Source organism: Colletotrichum fructicola (assembly GCF_000319635.2).
Source record: "Colletotrichum fructicola Nara gc5 chromosome Unknown KSG_Nara_v1_contig05, whole genome shotgun sequence".
Taxonomy (NCBI): Eukaryota; Fungi; Ascomycota; class Sordariomycetes; order Glomerellales; family Glomerellaceae; genus Colletotrichum; species Colletotrichum fructicola.
Genome location: NW_027094055.1, coordinates 3,462,871 through 3,483,113, shown reverse-complemented (window position 1 = coordinate 3,483,113; position 20,243 = coordinate 3,462,871). Strand labels below are relative to the sequence as shown.

At 52.2% G+C, this 20,243-nt stretch overlaps 6 protein-coding genes across 6 annotated transcripts; 2 read left to right on the top strand and 4 right to left on the bottom strand.

The window, feature by feature from the left end:
* Positions 1-377: 377 nt before the first annotated feature.
* CGGC5_v009661 (uncharacterized protein) lies at positions 378-2,156 on the bottom strand (the record flags this gene model as incomplete). Its single annotated transcript, XM_032021755.1, has 3 exons — positions 378-495; positions 768-938; positions 988-2,156. 3 exons carry the CDS (start codon positions 2,154-2,156, stop codon positions 378-380), a joined length of 1,458 nt encoding a protein of 485 aa, XP_031881314.1.
* A 628-nt stretch (positions 2,157-2,784) lies between these two features.
* Positions 2,785-4,352, top strand: CGGC5_v009660 (uncharacterized protein; the record flags this gene model as incomplete). Its single annotated transcript, XM_032021754.2, has 2 exons — positions 2,785-2,931; positions 2,994-4,352. 2 exons carry the CDS (start codon positions 2,785-2,787, stop codon positions 4,350-4,352), a joined length of 1,506 nt encoding a protein of 501 aa, XP_031881200.2.
* Positions 4,353-6,320: 1,968 nt separating this feature from the next.
* myo-1 (Myosin-1) lies at positions 6,321-10,130 on the bottom strand (the record flags this gene model as incomplete). The annotated part of the gene is made up of 3 exons (XM_032021752.1): positions 6,321-7,273; positions 7,322-9,165; positions 9,223-10,130. 3 exons carry the CDS (start codon positions 10,128-10,130, stop codon positions 6,321-6,323), a joined length of 3,705 nt encoding a protein of 1,234 aa, XP_031881197.1.
* A 415-nt stretch (positions 10,131-10,545) lies between these two features.
* On the top strand, positions 10,546-12,369 carry CGGC5_v009658 (uncharacterized protein; the record flags this gene model as incomplete). Its single annotated transcript, XM_032021751.1, has 2 exons — positions 10,546-10,932; positions 10,981-12,369. The coding sequence occupies 2 exons, from the start codon at positions 10,546-10,548 to the stop codon at positions 12,367-12,369; spliced, it is 1,776 nt and encodes a 591-aa protein (XP_031881196.1).
* A 1,755-nt stretch (positions 12,370-14,124) lies between these two features.
* CGGC5_v009657 (uncharacterized protein) lies at positions 14,125-14,898 on the bottom strand (the record flags this gene model as incomplete). Its single annotated transcript, XM_032021750.1, has 2 exons — positions 14,125-14,614; positions 14,669-14,898. The coding sequence occupies 2 exons, from the start codon at positions 14,896-14,898 to the stop codon at positions 14,125-14,127; spliced, it is 720 nt and encodes a 239-aa protein (XP_031881256.1).
* Positions 14,899-16,858: 1,960 nt separating this feature from the next.
* Positions 16,859-19,548, bottom strand: lepB-9 (Transcription factor lepE; the record flags this gene model as incomplete). Its single annotated transcript, XM_032021749.2, has 4 exons — positions 16,957-17,049; positions 17,110-17,214; positions 17,275-18,834; positions 18,904-19,548. 4 exons carry the CDS (start codon positions 19,546-19,548, stop codon positions 16,957-16,959), a joined length of 2,403 nt encoding a protein of 800 aa, XP_031881198.2.
* Between the last annotated feature and the right edge of the window lie 695 nt (positions 19,549-20,243).

Here is a 20,243-nt window from a genome sequence, read left to right as displayed (position 1 = left end):
GACCACCTCCTCATTATCTCTCTGAAATTGTTCCCAGAGGCCTTTGTCGGCCAGCTGGTTGCTTCCCGCAGTCCCTAACATGAGCCAGGTGGACATCAAAATCAGCGAAGGGCTGGCTACATATGCAGATATACACTCCATCTGGAGCATCCCTTCGTCTACACGAATTACTAAGGTGTCGCAAGTAGTTGCTCTTACGCGTGACCTGATAACTGCATTTGCAGATGTAAGTAGGGTCTGAATCCGATCGATGCACCTCCGCCAAGTGTCGTCTCAATTGTCTTGCGTCGCCAAGTGACCTCAGACACACTGAGCATTGATCCGTGTCCCCTAAACTCAAGTTGATAGCAGACATTGCACTGGTCGCATCCCATCCACTAGAGGAGTGGCCCCATATCGAATCGGCAGACGTCATAGTAGTTGACTCCCGTGCTGATCTTTCGTCCCACATCGATGAACTTGCTGCCGTCGACGAAGCGTTGTCCGAAAGAGGCACTTTTCCGACACCAAAATTCAACCCGGCAGCTGGAGTTGAGTAGCCGAGGTATTTATATTCTGTACGGGGCATAGCAAGTAGTGCTAGCTCCCGCTGATGCTTTCCAACGTGATTGCTGTAGTGTTCGAGCGAAGTCAGAGTCTCCAAGCAGAACGGACACTTGGAATACGCTTCCAGCCATGTGATATGAGCACCCTGACGAATACTTTCGGAAACTTGGCTCTCTACCATTTTATAGTCGTGTACTCCATTTTCGAGATGCTGTCTGTACTCTGCCGCAGAGTTGAAGTGATCACCACAGCCGTGTGTGTAATGGTAGACGGTCATGTGGTGATGCGACATGTGTTGCATCCACTCCGTTGCCGTCGCAAACTCTTGTTCTGGCCCCATACAGATTTTGGCAACACAATTGTAAGGCCTCAGATCTTCTAATATATGCCGCCTTTGATCGTGAGTCAATCTTCGCATCTAATTCAAGGGACTGCACTTACTCCCACGAGTCCTTGTTGTCAACAACAACCCGTCGCAAGCAATACGGGCACTGGAACAGGCGTTTGTAGAGTTCTGTCGGTATAGATGGAATCTCTAGATCATCCTGCGAGACGTCTAGAGGCTCTGGATCTGATTCGACGCCTTCATCTCCATAGGTATTGGAAAGTGTAGACCACTCCGCGCTCTCGGTCTCGTCCGGACATGGCCGTAAGTAGAACCCCCCAACAAGATTTAAATGACAAGATTGGTTGGTCTTGAGATAATGTCGACGTCTAGACATTGCCCCACCCAGGCGTTCCAATAGGTAGTCATCAATTCCGTCAAACTTTGCCCGCACTACCAAGACGTCGGGTTCTTCAGCGACCTCATTCGCAGTGGAATAGACCACAAAGCGATCAAGAGGTGTCGGCTTCTTTGTCGATATATCAAGCCGAAGAAGACAATCAATCACATCGGTGACTTCTGAGATAGTCCATTCCTGCTCAGCATCATCTCCCTCCATTTCTTTTGCCCCTAACATATCTTGATCGGTGTTTTCTTTCAATTGTGTATTCCCAACTAGGAGTACCGAAACCGCGTGAACCGCCTGACTCAAGTCTTCGAGGAGCCTCAAAACTTGTTGCTGTAAACCAGATGCGTCGTGAAGTCGGTATTCCAGGGACCCAAGCCCCGTTCTGTGTGCGCCGTTGTTTCCCACCCACACCTTGAATCGGGCGAAGTCGTTCTGCAATGTCGGAAATTTAGAAAAAGAGGCAGAGCTGGTCTCTAGCGATTGAGTCATGCTTTCTAGCACTTTGAAAGTGATACTGGCAATCGTTTGCTTAATGGTAACGGGCGATGATTGATTATAATGAGGCTTGTAATTTGTAGGCCCTTCGAGATATGTCGAGGTCGGTTGCTGGGGGTTCAGTGAAGAGACACTAGAAGGATTGAAGCCAAACAAATCCCCAGCATCTACCATCTCCACATCGACACCATCCATGTCAACATCGCCGGCCAGACTCCAAGGGGACAGATCCGGGGGGAGGTTGAAGTCAAAGACTGACGTCCGGCTATAACCTGGCCCATAGTCGCCTGTAGATTCGGCTGGAACTGCACTGCTGGTCTCGGGCACCTGGCCCGTATCATCTGGTAAACCCCCTGTTGCACGCAAAAATCGTTCGTCCATCTTGACGTGAGACGCGAAATGATCATCAAGTCGGTCGTTTTGAGGTTACGCTGGGAGTGTCCCAGGCTGAGGCAGATTTGGGCAGCCAGATCCATGTACCGCTAGTCTCTCCATTTGGGGCCAGGCCCGAGAACCTTTTATCGTGAGGGATTTTTTTCTCTCGCAACAGATTATCAGTATGATTCGTATTGAAATTTCAAGGGCCACATGCGCGCGTGTAGTAACGTGCCCCGCAACAAGTGCGAATCAAGACTCGTTCGGAAGGACTCTGCATGCCTGTCACCTGATCAAGTGGAGTGGCCGATGAGGCTGGCATTGGTTGTTGGCTATCTTGCCATCATCAGCATTACTGACTGCTCAACGCCTCGAGATTTAAGCAAAGCAAACAACAATTATGTCGGGATTTGAAATTGCGGGAATTGTTTTGGGAGCACTTCCCTTCCTCATTGACGCACTGAAGAAAACCAACAGCGGCATCCAAGAATGGCGTTATTACCAATCCACACTAGACCGACTGAGTCGCAATCTTTCTACGGAGCAGATAAACATCGAAAACATTTGCACAAGACTGCTCGAGAAGTTGGTTTCGCCAGCAAGAATACCCCTCCTGATTGATAATCGCCCGGACATGATCGCCGCTTGGAGAGACGAGAGCCTGCGCCAGAAGATCGAGTATCTGCTAGACTCGACTTTCGACCTATTCAAGGGTACCTTGGAAGAAATCCAAAAGTCAGCTGATGAGCTCAAGACGAAACTCGGTATTCGGGATGGTCAGGTAAGAGGGGCCTCCCTACCCGTCATCTCGAAGCCCAGCACTCATCGTCATCGTAAATTTAGCAATCGCGGCCTGACTATCATCGGGTCATTGAGGAATTGAAGCGCGTACATTTCATTGTCAAAAAGACAGAATTTTTTGAAATCATCGATAAAATACGCGAGGGCGTAACCAACTTGAATGCATTGCTCAATTTCGCTATCGCTGAGGAGCCAAGAAGAAGGAAGAGATCACAGGGACGATTGGTAAATCTGGTACGCGATACATCTAACAGCATCTATCGCGCACTCAGATCGAACTTTTCATGTGGCTCGGGCTGCACTCACCAGGTACATCTCGGCCTAGAATCGCGCTCCTCCAGCATTATGGAGATGGGCAATACGAAGTCGCAAAGTCTTTCATTCCAGCTGGCTGTAAACTACAGAGCGATTGACACAGCAACCAAGAAAGAAGACAGCTCAAATGATCAACTGCTATGGAAAGGACTACTTATGCAGACGCTTCAGTCCAATTTCACATTCGGAACCGTTCCGATACGATGTCAACCAGACAACAACCAAGCAGGCCAGAAGACGGAATCACTAGTCAAAGAAACACAGGAGTACCCTGCCCAAATGAGGTTGTATGGCGGGCAAACCACCACTATAGAGCTTCAGAGTTCCAATCGTGCTTCGACTCGTCCAGCGATCAATCTGTGCAAGGAGATCCGTGCAGGCCCCAAGTCGAAAGACATCGCCTGCTATGGAATCATTGCGGACAGCTTGGCAAAGTCTGCAGAATTCGAAGTCTTTCCGCAAACGGATTTGGATGGGGCAAATTGCTCGACTGTATCACTGCATCAAATTCTTCAAGCGCGGGGCAATGGATTGCCATGCATATTCAAGTTGCGCTTGGCGGCTAAAATCTCCTCGAGCTTTTTTCAACTCCACTCGACACCTTGGCTCCCGGGAAACCTGAGCAGCCGGCAGATTCTCTTTATCAAAACGGGCGAGTTTATCAACTTCGAGAAGGCGTTTGTGATGATGAGCTTTCCTGAGTCAGACTCTGGGTCCACTGGCCCTGCTTCCATGGACCATGGGGCTGCCCTGCGGTGCCTCGGGGTAGTTCTTATTGAGCTCGAATATGAAGAGACCATCGAGAGCCTGCGGCGCACGCACAACACCACACCGCGTTCGATTTATTCTGCTGAGATAGAGGGGATGCTGAGACTGTATGGGGATGCTACGATAGACAGGCTGATTCGGACGAGAAATTGGGTCGGGAACTACGGCAGGGTAGTTAACCTATGTATGAACGGTCACCATGGAACCATCGATCTGAATGATAAGGAGCTCCGGCAAGAGATCTATGAGAGTATCGTTCAGCCTTTGGAGGTTGACTGGAACCTTAGCACATTTAGAATTCCTAAATTGAATTCATAGGTGTACATGAAATGAGACAACGCCAAAGTATGACGCCCAGCAAGGACCATGGGAATCTGATGTTTGATTTGAGATGAATTCCCCAACAATCTTGAAAGACATCACATAAGTATCGCACGATGCCAACGAAATCAAGAGCGGTGCCTATTTTGCAAGGCTTATTTGATCATCTACTATGCGACTTATGCGACAGATGAACATGTTGCAGAGACTCGCTGTGTCCAGTTGTTTGCTTGAGCGACGAAAGGCAGCTCATCGTTCAAGATACTGGAACCTCCTATGGTAGTTCTCGCCTTTGTTGCATCCCACACTTGATCTGCCACGTCACAACGGGATACTCAAACAACCACATAACAGATGTGGTCGGCATAAACAAGCATGTGGCGTAAAAATAAATGGAGACAACGTCATGGCCGAATATTTAAGGATGCTTGAAGCCGCAACCGAGCCCTTCTTTTCGGCAGTGGCCGTATATAACCACGTTCCGGCAAAGTGTTTGTGATTGGCGGTCGGCCTTGGCGTTCACGACCCTGGATTCACTCGAGGTGGCCTTGATCTGCGTTTCTATCCCGGCATGTGCCTCGTTCCCCACAGAACGCTTTACATCTTTATCGTCTTTGAGTGTTTCCCCAGAGCGGGATGTCTGCTGTGAAGGCCTCTCTCGAAGACGAATAGGCAAGAGTTGCTCTTTAGTCGTCGAGGGTGAAGGTGTCCAGACAGGGGCACTTGGATTGAGTGCCTGTTCTCCCGTGGATCGCCCCGGGCTGGCGGCCGTTCGAAGACTTCCTTCGTCGAAAGTAAAAGAGAACGTTTGCTATGGTTTCTGAGGTGATAAATTCGCCTCGGTTCCCGGAATGGCCTCTTCAGGCGGTCTCGACCCCTCAGAAGAAGCAGTAACACCACCTTCCAACTTCAATTTTCTGTCCATCTCTTTAGTCAGTGCTTCCATGACGTTGGATATCTGGGAAGCCTCTTCATTCGGCCTCTCGGAAGACGTAACCCCGTCTTCCGGCGTAGCATCGAGACCTGAAAAGCGGTAGGGTTTCCCGGAGTCCGGCCGCTGCGGTACGGGGTCTGATTGAGGCTTCGAATCGCTTTCAGGGACCTCTTCCAACTTCAGTTTCCCATCTGATTGTCTGCTTAGTTCTTCCATGATGACGTATTGTAGCGAACGTGGTAATGATGTGTATGATGCTGGTTCTGCTGAAAACCTCATTCGAGTCAAACATTGGAGTTGTCTGATAAAGGGGATCCTGGGCCATCTCTTGCCAGGGGCTGCCACTCTCTACCAGCTGGCACGCCAGAATCTCATAATGCTTCTGGTTAAGGTAGTTTATCATGGGCGTCTCCGTAAAACCAGATCATCCACGATTCTTGAAGCTGAAGGCCGCTGTGGAGTTCGAGCATCATGTGGGTATGCAGTGGCCGAGATCTCTGTATCAGGGAACTAGAAAACATTTTCGTTGTTGGGCAGTTATTAGCGATTGGTTCATTCTCTGGGTATTGAGCAACAGACTTGAGCCTCCCCCCGTGTAATGCCCTCCTCTAAAACTTTCTCTTATAAGTTGTACATCTTCTCAGACGCATCCTCTATATTCTCGTCCACTGCGTCTATGGGTGCCGTAAACTCGTTGCTAGGAAAGCCCTCAATGGCCGATCTTGTAATGCTGTGCTCCAACCTATCTTGTTAGTTTCAAGTATCTTGCTTTTCGTTCAAACATCTGCGTCCTAATTTAGCCAGACACTTGAAGTTTGGGAGGAAATCGGTTTCCGTTAGGTCGAGGTCCTATTCTTTTGAGTGGTTTCTCGGCGGTACTTGACAGTCCTTCCTCTTGACGAGGGGTTCTGCACACTGGTATATTCTAAATCTTTGCCTCTTTGAGCAGCTGAACCGCGATCCGTTCGTTTACATCACATGCTTCATTTGAACCATTGATATTGGGCCCCGGTATGTGTACTTATTACTGACTAAAAGAAAGGTGGCTTGGCTTGAGGCACGTATTCATCTTCACCATCCTGATTACGACCATCCCGTGAATTACTGCGGGCCCGGACAGGCAACGGCCGTGCTACCCTTCGGCTCGGTGGACTTTCACCACGATCAGAACGGCTTGGCTGGGCGATGATGCTTCCGCTACGACCAGGGCTGCTATCTCGATTAATTTTGATTTCACCGCCGTCCTGGCACTGGATTTCGGCGCCGCCGATCTTGAGGACTGCACTACCAGTTACTTTGATGGTGAAATCCTCGTCATCGAAAGCACTACCTCGCGTTGCCCGCGTCGAGGCGCTCTGTCGGTAATCCCTCTCGGAACGGCCACCATCGCTGGAGAAGCTTGTATGGTATCTCTGAGACCTTTTGAGGGTTTCGGCAGTTAAGGGCTCGACAGAGCCTGCATCATAAGAATCTCGGAATGATTGTGGCTTCTGAAACCTATTTGCGAGGTGAGGTTTGAACTGGGCTGAAGAGTCGAATTTTGGAGCCTCGAAATAGGAAGCTTGTTGTGAATATTGTGCTGGCAAAGGCTCTCTGCCTCGACCTCGTCGCGAAACGTCCTCGCTGAACCTTTTCAATGCGTCTCTCCATATGGGCCCACGCGCTGACTCGACGGGCGCTCGAGGCCTGGAACCCTTTGCATCATCAGCAATTGATGGTGTTCTGTAGGTGGGGGGTCTCGTCATTGTGTGCTGAAAGTGTTGCGGCTGCGGGATTTTCTCCTCTAAAACAGCTTCGTCGACTTCAGCTGCGGAAATATCTGAACGACTCTGTCTTTCTGGCTTCTCTTGGGCTTCTGGAATCTCTTCTGCGTGATTGCTTTCATCGGAAGATTGTACATTTGTAGCAGCCGTCTGCTCTTCGACGTAAGCAGTAGGTATCCAGGCAGGCCCCGGCTTCTTGTCGTTCATCGCCAATGACCAACCTAAATGAGTTAGTTCCCACCAATTACAACGATGAAATGAGATCCTACCTTTGTCACCCTGATGCAGGATGTCGACAAGATCGTTGCTTTCCACCGTGAGCTCGTTCGGTGTCTTTCCAATGAAATCGTAGAGCACCTTTGCTTTTGTGCGTTTGTCGTCTGCCTCTGTGTCTTCTCCCAATGCCTCTGCTGATGGGACTTGAGAGCTTCCAGCTTTGGTTTCGCTCGTTACAGGCTCCGATTTGAGGGACGCGGAGTCAAGGACATTGTCTGCGTCCGGCGGAGAGGATGCTCGACGCTTGTTACCAGGGCCAGCATCAATGCTGAGAGAATGCAAACGGTCTTCTGTGAATCCCCTTGAAGTACCAATGTCGATGCCAGACGAGTCGTCGCTCGCCCTTCTCAATGTTTCTTGAGCTAGTCTTTTCCCTTTATCACTGTCAAAGGAGTGTTGTCTCTGCAAGCTCGGTATTACAGAGTTGAATTGTTTCTCATCGTTGGTGGGGAAATCACTCTTCTCTCTAAAGTCTTTCCAGGACGGCTCCTCGTACGACGCAGAGGCAGACAAAGACTGGGATGTTGTGATAATCCCCATGGCCGAACTTGGACGGTTCCGCTCCAGAGCTTGACCGTGTTCCTGTGATCGCCGTTCCGATGACACAAAGTAGTCCAAGACATCTGCGCCAAAAGCGGTCGACTTCTTGTCGAAAAGAGACGAAGGACTCATGATTCCAAGCGCTGACTGGTTGGGGGATCTTCGAGCGGCGGGCTTGATCTGCTTCGGCTCGAAATCGTCGATGGCTTGGGCGTCGTGAGAGCTCTCGTACGACGTAACGTTCTCGATATTTTCATCTTCCTCTGCTTCTCTTCCATTCTGTTCCGCTAAGTCACGGACGATATTTGCTTTCTGCAGGCTGGTGTCGATGTCTGTACCGCGTCCCACAGAGTTGAATGCGTGGCCATCCTCGGCGGGAATGTCGCCCGAGAACTCAATGGAGTGAGAAGACTCGACGTCCGAGGAAGTCCTGTATATTGCTGCGTTTTTCTCGGAAGTAGAGAACAGTGCTTCTACATTCTTGCCCGAATCGAATCCCTCCGGAATCTTGGCATGTGGAACTTTGGCTTTTGCCAAGTCATCTTGATACTCCAGTAGATACGTTGCGTAAGTGCGTTTGACAGTATTCTCTTCATCATTGTCTACACCGAGGGATGCACAAACGTCATTCCAAAGGTTGTTCTTCGTCACTGTCGCATACCCACCCTTTTCTTGGACGCATTTGGAAAGGTCGTCTAAGTCGAAAAATCGATCGCTGGCCTTTGCTTTTACAGAACCAAGCTCTGTGATGGGATTCTCGAGTCCGCCAACAATATGGCCGGAGCCAGACCCATGGTGCTCAAAATCGTCTTGTAGCGACGTCTTGTCAAGTGTTTCTCGCTCTAGAACGCGAACGCTCAAACTTGTACCAGATTCGCTTCGTGAAAGACCCTCTTGAGTATCATCGTTATCACAGTCGGCGTGGGGCAAGACAAATAGAGCGAGGTCTTGTTGGTGATTTCCGACATGTCGCCGATATTGCTTCAGCGTCTTTAACTTTGCCGGACAGAATGGGCAATTCGTATGAGCATCTTGTGCGAGGGGATGAGAGCTCAACTCCACGATGTCATCGACTTTGCTTTCAGGAACTGCTCCATTGTGGACTCTCAGCAGATGGCCTCTAGACTCCGCTGCAGAGGGAAAGTTGTCTGGACAACCGTATGGACAGCGATACACTCGTAAATGATCTTGCAACATATGTTGCATCCACTCGTTTCGTCCTGAGAACTCTCGATCTGGTGCCGTGCAATGCAGGGCCAGACAGTTGTAAGGTCGAAGGTCGCGAAACACGTGTTTCCTGAGTTTCGTGAGTGAGCCGGGGTAATCCAAGAGATAAACGTACGAGTTGGCTTACTTCCAGGCCCTAGTATCTTGCACAGAAATAATGAGATAGCAAAAGGGACACATGAACGGTCCTTTTAGGGCGTGTTCAGGCATTGGTGGAACTTTCAGTGTCTTTGGGCCTGAGACAGACGTGGCGAAAGACGTCGCTGAGGCTCTTCCATCTGATTGAGTATCGTTTCCTGAAAAGTCGGCGAGAGCCCCTTGCTTCATCTGGAGAGGTATGGATGAAGCAAGGGTGCTTGGAGCGGGAAGTGTTGGCTCCGTTTTGTTTGTGTCCCCGTGGCGGTCCAAACCGTGTGAAAGCTTCTGATGATGGGCCTCCCTGTACTTGAAGTACTGGCGCCTTCGAGACATGGCTTTGCCCAGACGCTGTGCAAGGCCTTCGTCAATGTCTTGGAACTTGGCTTGAACGTGTTGAATATCGAAGTCTTCATACGCGGATGCGTCTGTAAAAGTGGAAGACATGAAGCGATCATGAGGTGCCGGGTTCTGGATAGAGACGCTGAGACGGAGGAGGCAGTCGACTAGCTCTGTAATATCCAGCGTAATTTGTTCCATTTCTGTCTCCATCTCAAGATCATCTAGGGGCTCTTCGTCGTCTTCCATCTCCTCCCACGGAGTTGCTTTTCCGTTCATGATGTCTGCTGCGTCTTCGAGAGAATCCTTGAGGCCACTCAGGAGCCTGAGGACCTGTTGTCGAACATGAGACGCTTCGCGGAGGCGGTGCTCGAGAGAAGCTCGACCATTTCGATGCGCGCCGCTATTTCCGGCCCAGACTTTGAATCGAGCCAGCTCATCGTCGATCTTCGGAGGGAGTGATGTTCGAAGCGAGGCGTCGTCGGACTCTTGTATACTTTTGGAAAGGCGATTGAAGCCGGTAAGCACCCCAACGACCACGTCCTTGATACCTTCGTTCATCTTCGGGTGATTTTAGACATGGCCTGCTCTTCAGATCGTCAAATGATTCTGGAACCGACCTAAGTGCCCTCGGTCGACTGGCCGAGCCGAAGCTACAAGTCAGCGGCAGTATTTAATGACCCGGACTAGTCTCTGAAATGAAGAGGTCCAAATTATTGAAAACAAAGCAACATGAACAGAGGGGACTCTTGGAGGCAACACTGAATGAAATTATGTATCACGTTAGTGGGGGTTACTTGCGAACATTGATAACCCCCGCAGGATGAACGAATCAAGAGCCGTCAGCATGCAGGGGACTGGATCAGGCTGCCGCTTACTGTTGAACCAACTTTTCAGCTGAGGGGTCAATACTCCGCCGTAGCGAGACTAACGTCGTCTGAATTACCTCAGGACGTCCAAATTTGACGCGCCCGCGATGTCCGGCTTCGAGGTGGCAGGCGTCGTCTTGGGAACCATTCCCTTGGTCATCTCGGCACTTGAACACTACAAGCAGGGCATCTCGACGATCCGCACTTGGCGCAACTATAACAGAGAGCTTCGCATCCTGATCCTGAGTCTAGAAACCGAGCGGGTTAGATTTCAGGACGTTTGCGAAAAGCTTCTTGTTGGGCTGGTTTCGCCCTGTCAGATTGAATCCATGGTCGAGGATCCATTTGGTCCAGCATGGCAGGAAGACGTAATCCAAGCCAAAATCAAGGCTAGGCTGTGGAGGTCCTTCAGCATTTTTGAGGACATCGTCACAGACATGGAAGAAGCGACCAAGGAAATGATGAAAAAGCTCGACCTTCAACCGGATGGCAAGGTAAGTACCTTGTCAATGGGAGACTCTGGTTTCTAACTCGTCTCGTAGATCAAATGGCAAGAGGCCACTTTTGTCATAAGAGAGTTCAAGCGCGCCTCATTCGTTCTGAAGAGATCAGACCATGCAGAGCAGATGACGACGATCAAGGATGGAATCACAAGCTTGGAGTCATTGATTGATCGCAACATCAAGATGGAACCAGAGAGAAAACTAAGATCTCAAGGTCGACTCATGAGACTTGTCCGGGAGTTATCGGCCAGCGTATACCGTGCACTACGGTCGAGCTTTCAATGCAGCTGCGCCCACGAGGTTCATCTTGGTCTGGTTTCACGTTCAGTCGAGCTCGCGCAGAAGGATGAAGATGAGGATGTCATTCAGAAACTCGCTTTTCAATTGGCTTTGACTTACGACAAGATCGAAAAAACGGCAAACGACGAGAAGGAACCTTGTGAACGGGTGGCGTGGGAGGAAGTCCGCGTTCAGGCGCTTCCAAAGGCGACAGCTCAGACTTTAACATCCGTCGGGAGGACTTCGAAGACAAAGATGCCTGGTATGGGAAAGAGCAAGAGCGTCAGCTTCACCATGTCTCACTCAGCAACTGCCACTACAACTTGCATTGGGCAGACTTCGACTATGGTTGTCCAGCAGTCCTTCTCGTCTCTGAGTATCAGCTCTTCAAATTTGGGGTTGCATGATCACATTAATCTCTGCGAACGCATTCGTCGGAGTCAGAAACAGCTCGCTTTCGATTGCTATGGGATGATCAGAGATCGCAGTGGTCAGATGTGCCGAGACTTTGGCGTCTACCCAACATTTGGCTCAGATCGCGAGCAGTGGTCAGTAATCTCACTGAGAGAGGTCCTAGAGAGACCGCTGGAGTTCCCACATATGTCGGTGTCAGCGAAGCTACATCTGGCAGCTATGATAGCTTCCAGCTTTCTTCAACTACACCAAACGCCATGGCTTCCAGAAATCCTGACAAGCCGCGATATTTTGTTCTTCAAGAGAGGGGCGGAGCTTCAGTACGAGCACGCCTTCGTCATGAAAGGCCTACAAGAAAGGCTAGAAGACAAACAGAAGGGGAACAACTCGGCACCCAGCAGTCGCTGCCCCGCTCTGCTCGCTCTCGGGATCTTGCTGCTGGAGCTGAACCTGGGACGCACGATTGAGTCGCTTCGAATCCAGTATGAGACACCTCCGCCTGGGGCTCCCAGGTTAATGTACGACTCCATGACGGCGCAGAGGCTGCTGCAGGAGAGGCAGATGGACAGCCTGAATTACAAGAGTGCCGTGCAACGGTGCATTGGGGGAGAATTTGCGCGGCCGAAGCTCGACTTGAATGATGAGGACTTTCGGCAAGAGATATACGAAAAGGTTGTGGCATTGTTGGAGACGGATTTGAAGAACGCGACGTGGTCTTACGATGTGGGCATTTAATAGGCGTTGTCATAAGGCGTTGATATAGCATGACATTGGTTTGTGTTGACCGTATTTGGAAAATAAGAACCATCAACTATATGAGTCGTGAATAGCGTGATCAAGGGAATGAGTTGAATTGAAGTCCACCTCAATCCGCGGAAGAAGGCCTAACCAAGGCTTTCGGACCCGAAGCCGGTCTTCGGTAGGTGTGGGGCCAACTGCACCGATGGCCTGTGCATTACCCGTCAGTGAGACAGCAAGGTGAGATTTGAGTGAAAATTGACAGATTGCTCCCACACCAAGACCAAATTCACCTATATCTCAACGCAGCAACGCACGGGCTCTGTCAGATTTTGTCAGAACGGGAATGCGTGTGGGCGGGCGCTTTCCAAAAATACACCACACAAGTTGCCTTGCCTCTGCCTTCTCCCAAAATCGCAAAACTCCCCCAACCTTCACACAAAAAGCTCAACATGATCAGGAAGCATCAAAACATCGAGAAGAAACATCACCAGGTGCTCCAAAGAGCAAAAGAAATGACCCCAACCCGATTTGAACGGATAACCTTTCGATATCATGTCAGAAACGGTCGAAGGACCGGATCTGGAGTCGAACGCGCTACCGTTGCGCCATAGGGCCTCTTGTTATAGGACAAGCTGGCGAAAATGGCGCATAAGAACCTTCAAACGCGCAAAATGCGGGGTCCGAGACCCACTTACACTTTGGAAAGAGCGGCAACCTTATCCAGCACGTGGGCGAATCTTGAGCTCAACGGCGACCACCAGTTCGTCTCTGATGGGACCGCCCCCCGCTCCCCGGTTTAAACGTGCAGAATGCGAGTTTCCGGTGAATCTTATCAATCTGGTTTACCTGAAAAAGCCGACGTATCCGGTTGGATGTGTGTTGTTTTGATTGAATCTTCGATCTCTCTTTAGACTCGTGTGTGTGCATGCGCGCGCGGTGCCGTGACTCGTGTGCGGCCCATCCCGCCTCAAAGGTTCCCTTCCCACGGACCAAGCCCGAGGCTCTTGTAAAGTACCAGTTCGTGCCGTGACGAGAAGTGATCGGCGGTCAATTTGTACTCTAATTCAAGCGCTTAGATCGGGCTGTCGAAATCACATGGGATAAGCTTTTCCATGATTCTCCAACTTTTCCAAGTAAGCTTACATCGGAGGTATGTTGCCATGTTCGGCAGGCGACAAGCAACACCAGTGAGGGGTTGGGAATTTGGTGTGTGAGTATTGGAGAACCGCATAAACGGCACTGCCAGGAGCTGAACAGCAACGGCCACCCTGTTGCGCTGAAGTGGTGTGGGCGTCATTTATGCTTTGCTGGTTAGCGGGACTGCCCGCAAAAAATAAGTCTTAGCTTCTTCTCATTTATATTGGGAAAGCAAACGATTGAGAATTGAGTTTGCGGGCTCTCTCGGCCGGATTGACGGTTCGGGGAAGTCGGATTCCAAGAGATTGTGATTGCCTTGATGTGCGCTGTTCCTGGGCGATCCGCGTGTTAGTGGCCTTCGTATGCTCGGGTTCGCAGATCACTCCTGTCGCATCACAACACATCGCAATTCATGAAGCCTCGAGTTCAAGATATCAATATGGTTATGTATTAAGGAGCCGTCGTCAGAGGAAACCCAGTCCTCGCTCCATACTAAGAAGTTATGTGCATGAAAGTCATCCCTGAGGCCGGACCAAGTAGTCGCGTGCCTCCCGATTAAAATAGTAGAATATCATCATCCCATCATTCCCCTTACTACCAAGGCAAGCAAGCTTACAAAGCAGCCTTGCCTAGGTTGCTGTTGAAGTTGGCCTCCTTCATGGGCACGTTGGCGCTGCCAAAGTCGGTGTTCTCGAGCGCGGTGCGGGCGGCGTCGGTGAGGGACTCCCAGGCGATGAGGGGCTGCTGGCCGCCCTGGTCGCTGGTGAAGATCATCTGGTGGTTGACGGGCCAGATGCTCTGGTAGCCGACGCGGGGGTGCGTGGTGTCGGTCCAGCTGATGCCGGAGGTCTTGGTGTCGTACTCGCCGTGCGCAGAGACCGCGACGCCGAGGACGGTAGCGGAGTCGGAGGCGGCGGAGAGCCAGACGACGGTGTTCTCCCAGTCGTGGCGGTGGCCGAGGCCGGACGAGGGGGAGTCCTTGGGCATGTAGTAGGAGTACATGATGGCGTAGGCGCCGTTGTAGGAGCCGCCGCGGGCGTAGACCTGGCCGGTGGAGGAGGAGCAGCCCCCGTTGGAGGAGCCGGAGGTGGCAAGGCCGCCGCTGGAAGGTGTTAGTGTTCTGGGTGAGACGTGAAATGAGAGTGAGAGAGCATACCCAGTGTTGCCGGCGGCGTCGACGGCAGGGAAGGGAACACAGCCGTTCACGACCTTGAGGTAAGGCTTGTACTTGAGGTACAGAGCACCGACGGTGCCTGAGGGCACGGTCTCAGCAAAGCCAACGACGGCATCGTGGTCGATGACGGCACGAGCCTGGATGGGGGCCGCGGAGACGAAGCTGGCGGCGGCAGCAAGCCACGAGGCGAGGCGGAGGACGGAAGGGGCCATTGTGACTTTTGGGGATGACTTGTCGCAAGTCAAGCTTGATGTGAAGAAGGGATCGGGTTGGAGCTGCCGGATGTGCGGTACTAGATAAGAAGATCTCTGAGACGAACTGGGGGATCGTCTCTAAATATGTCTATCTGATCTTCTGAAACTGTCACCACTGCAGCTGACGGGAGTGACGTGTGGGAGGGGGCAATAATGACTCGGTGAGGCAAAGCAGGCAAGCCAACTTGGATGTTGTTCAAGAAGGGCCTGTTCCTGCGTCCGATCAGCGTCGTCTTGCATATCTTATAGTCACATTTCGTTTCTTGTCTCGTCCTCTCAGGACATGCAAATCATCCACGAGACACTCGAAAAGCGTTGCTGGGGTCCCATCACGCCCCTCTCGACGAACCAGAGATCAATATTTCCCACCAGGCTAGGTAACAATCATCTCCGAGGGCCATCACATCCTCCTCTCGCCCAGAGGAAAAGGGTCTGAGAATCGGTCACATTGGTGCCCCCTCGACCCCGCCCGTGGCACGGCGTAGTGTCGCGATTGGGCCAGGCCATGTTTGCAAGTGCCGTTTGCCGATGGTGCTAATGAAGCGTTTCCCGCTGTCGAATATGGGCCTGAGCAAGCCCCTGGCGGGATGCCGAGACGATATCGTGGGATTCTAGTGAGCAGCCTAGAGGGAGCTTGCGCAGCTGCCGCCTTTAGCACGGCGATTGGGGGCCATTGAGGAGAAACAGGAGGGTGGTCGGGCCCAAGGATCACACCGTCTGGCAGGGGAGCATTCGCTGCTAGATGCATTTAGGTACCGAGCTGATCCCTGTCGCTGTGCCTGCATCTGGCATCTTGGTCCGGTGCCAGTGAGGGAGCCATGTAACCTTGATATCCAACTCCTGTCGTTCCCCGCCCGAGCTTCTCCTCGTGGTCTCGTTGTCTGGTCTCCAAGCGGTCTGACGGATATGCGTCGTCGGACATGGTGCGATTTGAGTTGTGTGGGGATGTCGCATGCTTGCAAGTTGCAGCTTGGGTGCTTGGGAAGACGAAAATGCGGTCTTTTTTCTGTTTCTTCGCCGAATTGCGCATTCTCCCCGAGCTCTCGCGGGAACGACACAAGGGTGATGGCTGAATTGATCTGCGTCATCGACAGCGGTCGGGAGGCGAGCATGAAAGATCGCTTAACACATCCCGCCTCAGCTGGCGGCGAGGTTATGCGCCCGCGAATCAGGCGCGACCGCAGCCGCTGAGGAACATGGCCGACGGTCGTGACGGAACTGGGTTGTTTGCCTCTCTGGCGTCGCAGCGTGGGCTGAGCGATGGGGTCCCGTTTTAGTTCTACAACAGTTTCGCGCGCTCGCCATGCTCTTGGGGACCGTTTTTGTCGGGGCCCCATGTGGCGAGAGATATATATCGCAGCTACGTATATGCGAAAGAGTCGTATTTGGGGCGGGGTCTGCAAACGTCTTTATTGAAGCTCCTTTGGGCTATTGTGGACAAGCTTTGGAGTCCACATGGCAATCGGGTGGCCTTCTGGTCACTCGGCCGAAGACAAAATGTTCGTGTCAAGGCTGTCGCCTGTAGGTGAGAGGTTGGCTGGCGTGGCCCCGGCGTCCTCTTTTTCAATATTTCAATCTGCCCGAGTCAGTTGTCGGCAGCATCCGGATCCGGGGTTCCAGATGAGCTCTTTCAATGGGTCCCAACAGTGTGGATGGGCCAAAAGACTCGGGACCAGGCGATGGGAAATTGCGTTGGTGGATGCTGGCCCAGGTCTTTATCGCGTAGAAGAAATGAAGACGACAAGTCAATTGCTCGTGTCTGGGCAAAAATGTCCCGAACAAACAGACCAACACCTAAAGAGCAGGTGCAATGAATGCTGCGAGTCATCGACATGGTGTTATTACATATCTAGATCCCGTAGAGGAATTGAGATGGGTATCAAGCTTTCCGAACATCGTAAACACGATCCGTAACAGATCATCGCCCTCCGAAATCAAGCCCTTGGTGGGCTATCCCTTCCTGGCTTTCCAGGTAAACGGCCATTAAATCAGAAAAATCAAACTGTGCGCCAAATCTTAGCTAAAGTCCCACGACTCTCCCCACAACTCGTTCAAATTCAATCCCAGAGCTTCAAGACTAAAGTCGGGATTGAACGACTGCTGCTGCGTCTTTGCCGCCAACACACTGTCAGCAACGAGTGCTGGGGAGAAGTCTCCGTGAAGACTCACCTGCGGATCCATGGATGATGACATCCAAGGTAGCGGTTGAGGCAGCAGTCCGTCGACCGTGTTGTGAGACGACGGGTACCCCTGGAAGGAGAAGGGCGTGACGGACTTGAGCGGTTCAGTCAGTAAGTGTTCGTTTGTGCGGAACTGATTGCGGAAGATGCTCACCTTTGGTCTTTCGGGAACCTCCAGGCCGGGGATCTTGGAGAGCTCCGATTGCTGGCTCGATACCGGCGGCTCCTGGTTCGCCAGCAGCTTGTAGTGCAAGTTGACAAAGCGTTCCGCGGACGACGCCTTCGCTTGCTCCGTCGTTTTCGTGCCCAGATGGGCCTCGAGCAGGCCGAGGGATGAGCACATGATGGAATAACCCCATGGCTCGTTGTTGCCGGTCCGCAGCAGCCTATCCTCCTTCATCAAAAGGCACTTCTCGAGCAACTTCACCGTGTGCTGGGAGTTGATCATGATCATGTTGGTCGAGCCGCGGGGCTGCAGCATCGTGACACTGCAGAGGTTGACGGCCGTGGTGAGGGTGTCTTCGCGAAGGAAGTTGAGGCAGCGGATGCCCTGCTCATAGAGCTTGTCGTGCAGGAGCACGATGTCTCGGGCGGCGTTGTAGTAGATGATTTCGGAGTACTGGTATTTGGCATTCGACTTTCGCAGCTTGAGGAATGGTTGGTGGAGAGGAATGATGTACTGGCGGAGCTGGACGTGGAGGAGGGTGTAGGCGAGGAGCGGACGCTTGCCGCCGTGGGTGTTGTTGTTGTTGTGCTCCCAAGATGGCAGAGAGTCGATCTCGTGGGTGATGTCGTTAGTATACCTGATGACTTGATCGTAGTCGATCTCCCCAGGTGGACCACACAATAGCCTGCTCAACTCCATGCGGAGGGGCAGACTCTGGCGAGCGAGATTCTGGTAGGAGGAGAAAGTGTACTCCTTTCCGTGCTTCGAGGGGGGCAGCTGAGTGGTGTCCTCGTCAAAGTCCTCGTCGTCCAAATTCCTCGGGGGCTGCACGTCGTAGTGCAGTTGGCTAACAAGCGTTGGCAGACCGTGGTCGAAGGAGGCCTGCATGTCGAATTCCTGCACCGTTGCCCATATCCTCCTCCTCATTTCCTGGTTGTAGACTGAGATCTTGCCGGACATGTGGCTGGGCTCACGATGGAGACCGACTGAAATTCCATCCTGGATAAGAGCTCCCGAGTTCGTCCAGAAGCGCTTCTTCTTGACCGTGTTGACGCGCTTGCCAAGATACAGGAGGCATGCAATTTGGTAGTGGATGAGCTTTCGGTGCTTCACGCTCTGCTTGTCCTGCCAATCCTCAACGGCTTTGATGTACTTCTCGGCGGTTGTCTGGGCATTGGAGATCATGCCCGTGAACCTCATAGACTCGTGAGTGTGGATGCAGTTTGCAACCGCGATGATGGCCAAGACAAGGGCGGTGAAGGCGGCATAGCGGGACTCGGCAGGGTTCTCCCAGAATTCCGAGTACTCTCTCCTGAAGGTGGGGATGTGAATGATGCGGTGCATTTGCTCGAACTGGTCGATGTAGACCTCAACCAGGGCATCGACTTGCTCCTTGGGCGGCAGAAGAGCCTCCAGCCGGGGGTCAGGCTGAGCATAAAACTTGTCGCGGTCCTCCTTGCGCTTCTTACGATCCTTGCGGTCATGAGCCTTCACTGGCTTCAGCCATTCATCTGCTGTCTCCTTCATAAAGGGACACAGGCCAGTCAACTAGAATGGAGTCAGATAAATGTCCTCCATTAAATCATTGAGGCTCCCGGAGGAGCTCGATAGACCTACCTCGATGAACGCCATCGTGGCGTTGTGAGGACCGAAATACCTCGTCCTGAATTCCTTGCCTCTGAAAAAGCGGAGCTCTGAATTGGCGCCACCGTCGCTGTATTGATGCCAGCACTTCTCCATTTGGTGAGTGTTGGCGCATGGATCATTGGCGGGCGTGTCGGTGGACTCATCCTTCTGAGTGTGCGGTGAGTTGGTGCCGGCAACTGTGCTGCCATCGAAGCTGGACATGGCCTGTCGGGTGAGTTGAGTCTTGAGCTGAGCGACTTCCAGCTCGAGACGGCGGATGCGGTCGTGGTCCTTGGCCGCCTCCCGGACCAGGGACATGTCGGTTTCCTTGGTGCCGCCCATGGCCAGTTCACCGTTCCTCCGAGAGTCCAGCTGGGCAAACGCGGGGGGGACTCCTGAGCTGGCGTTCAGAACGACGCCAGACTTGGTCTCGTAGGTGCAGCGGTCAGGAGTGCCGCTCTTCAAGCACCGCTGGCACGGATAGCCACGGTCACAAGAGAGCTTTCTTCGGCGGCACTCTAGACAGCTGAGACGCACACGCTGGCGTTTGCGGGGGTGTTGGCTGTTCTCGTCGTCATCTCCCCGGGAGTTGGTGGGAGAGAGACTGTCGTTGTCGTCTACTGAGGGGGGCGACATTTTGTCCTCGTTGGGCATTTTTTTTCTTTCTTGATGCGGGCTTATCGATTGCAACGCAGCGAAGAAGAATGATCAAAAACGAGGGAAAAGTGTGCCGCGCGCAACACTTGCCACCAGCATGGTTATAACAAAAGTACAGAGTGACAAACTCAAGTCAGGCTCCGGTCCGGAGCGTTCTTTTTCACCTGCCGTTTGCTGTCAAGATGTACTGGAGAGGCCAAGGGAAGAAACTTGCCCCTGTCAGGCAGTTCGAGTTAGAGCCGAGGCTGCGACGCGTGAGGCTTAACAGCGTGCAACCTATTTTTAGGTGCACGATTGTTAGAGGACGCCCAGAAAGCTTACCTAAGACCGATGTCTCCGAGCACCGAGGTGGTATAACCGAGCAGCGCCGAGCCAGAATTTCCACTAATAAGTGGGGCATCTGATAAGATTAGATCGGGTCTTCCCCCCAATTGTTCTCCATCTCTTGACTCACACTGCAGGGATCTCCATCAGATAATTTGCTCTCTGCAACCCACAAACCGAGCGAAATACCACGCAGTAAGCCGACGCAAGGCGCGCGGTTCCCACCAGCTTGACATAAATCGAGATGGCATGCCCTGGACTGCCATCATCCTCGTCGATTGTGTTGTAACGTCGTGATGGGGGGATTGCGAGGGCATTGAGTAACCCCACGACGCGGCCTCGTTAGACCG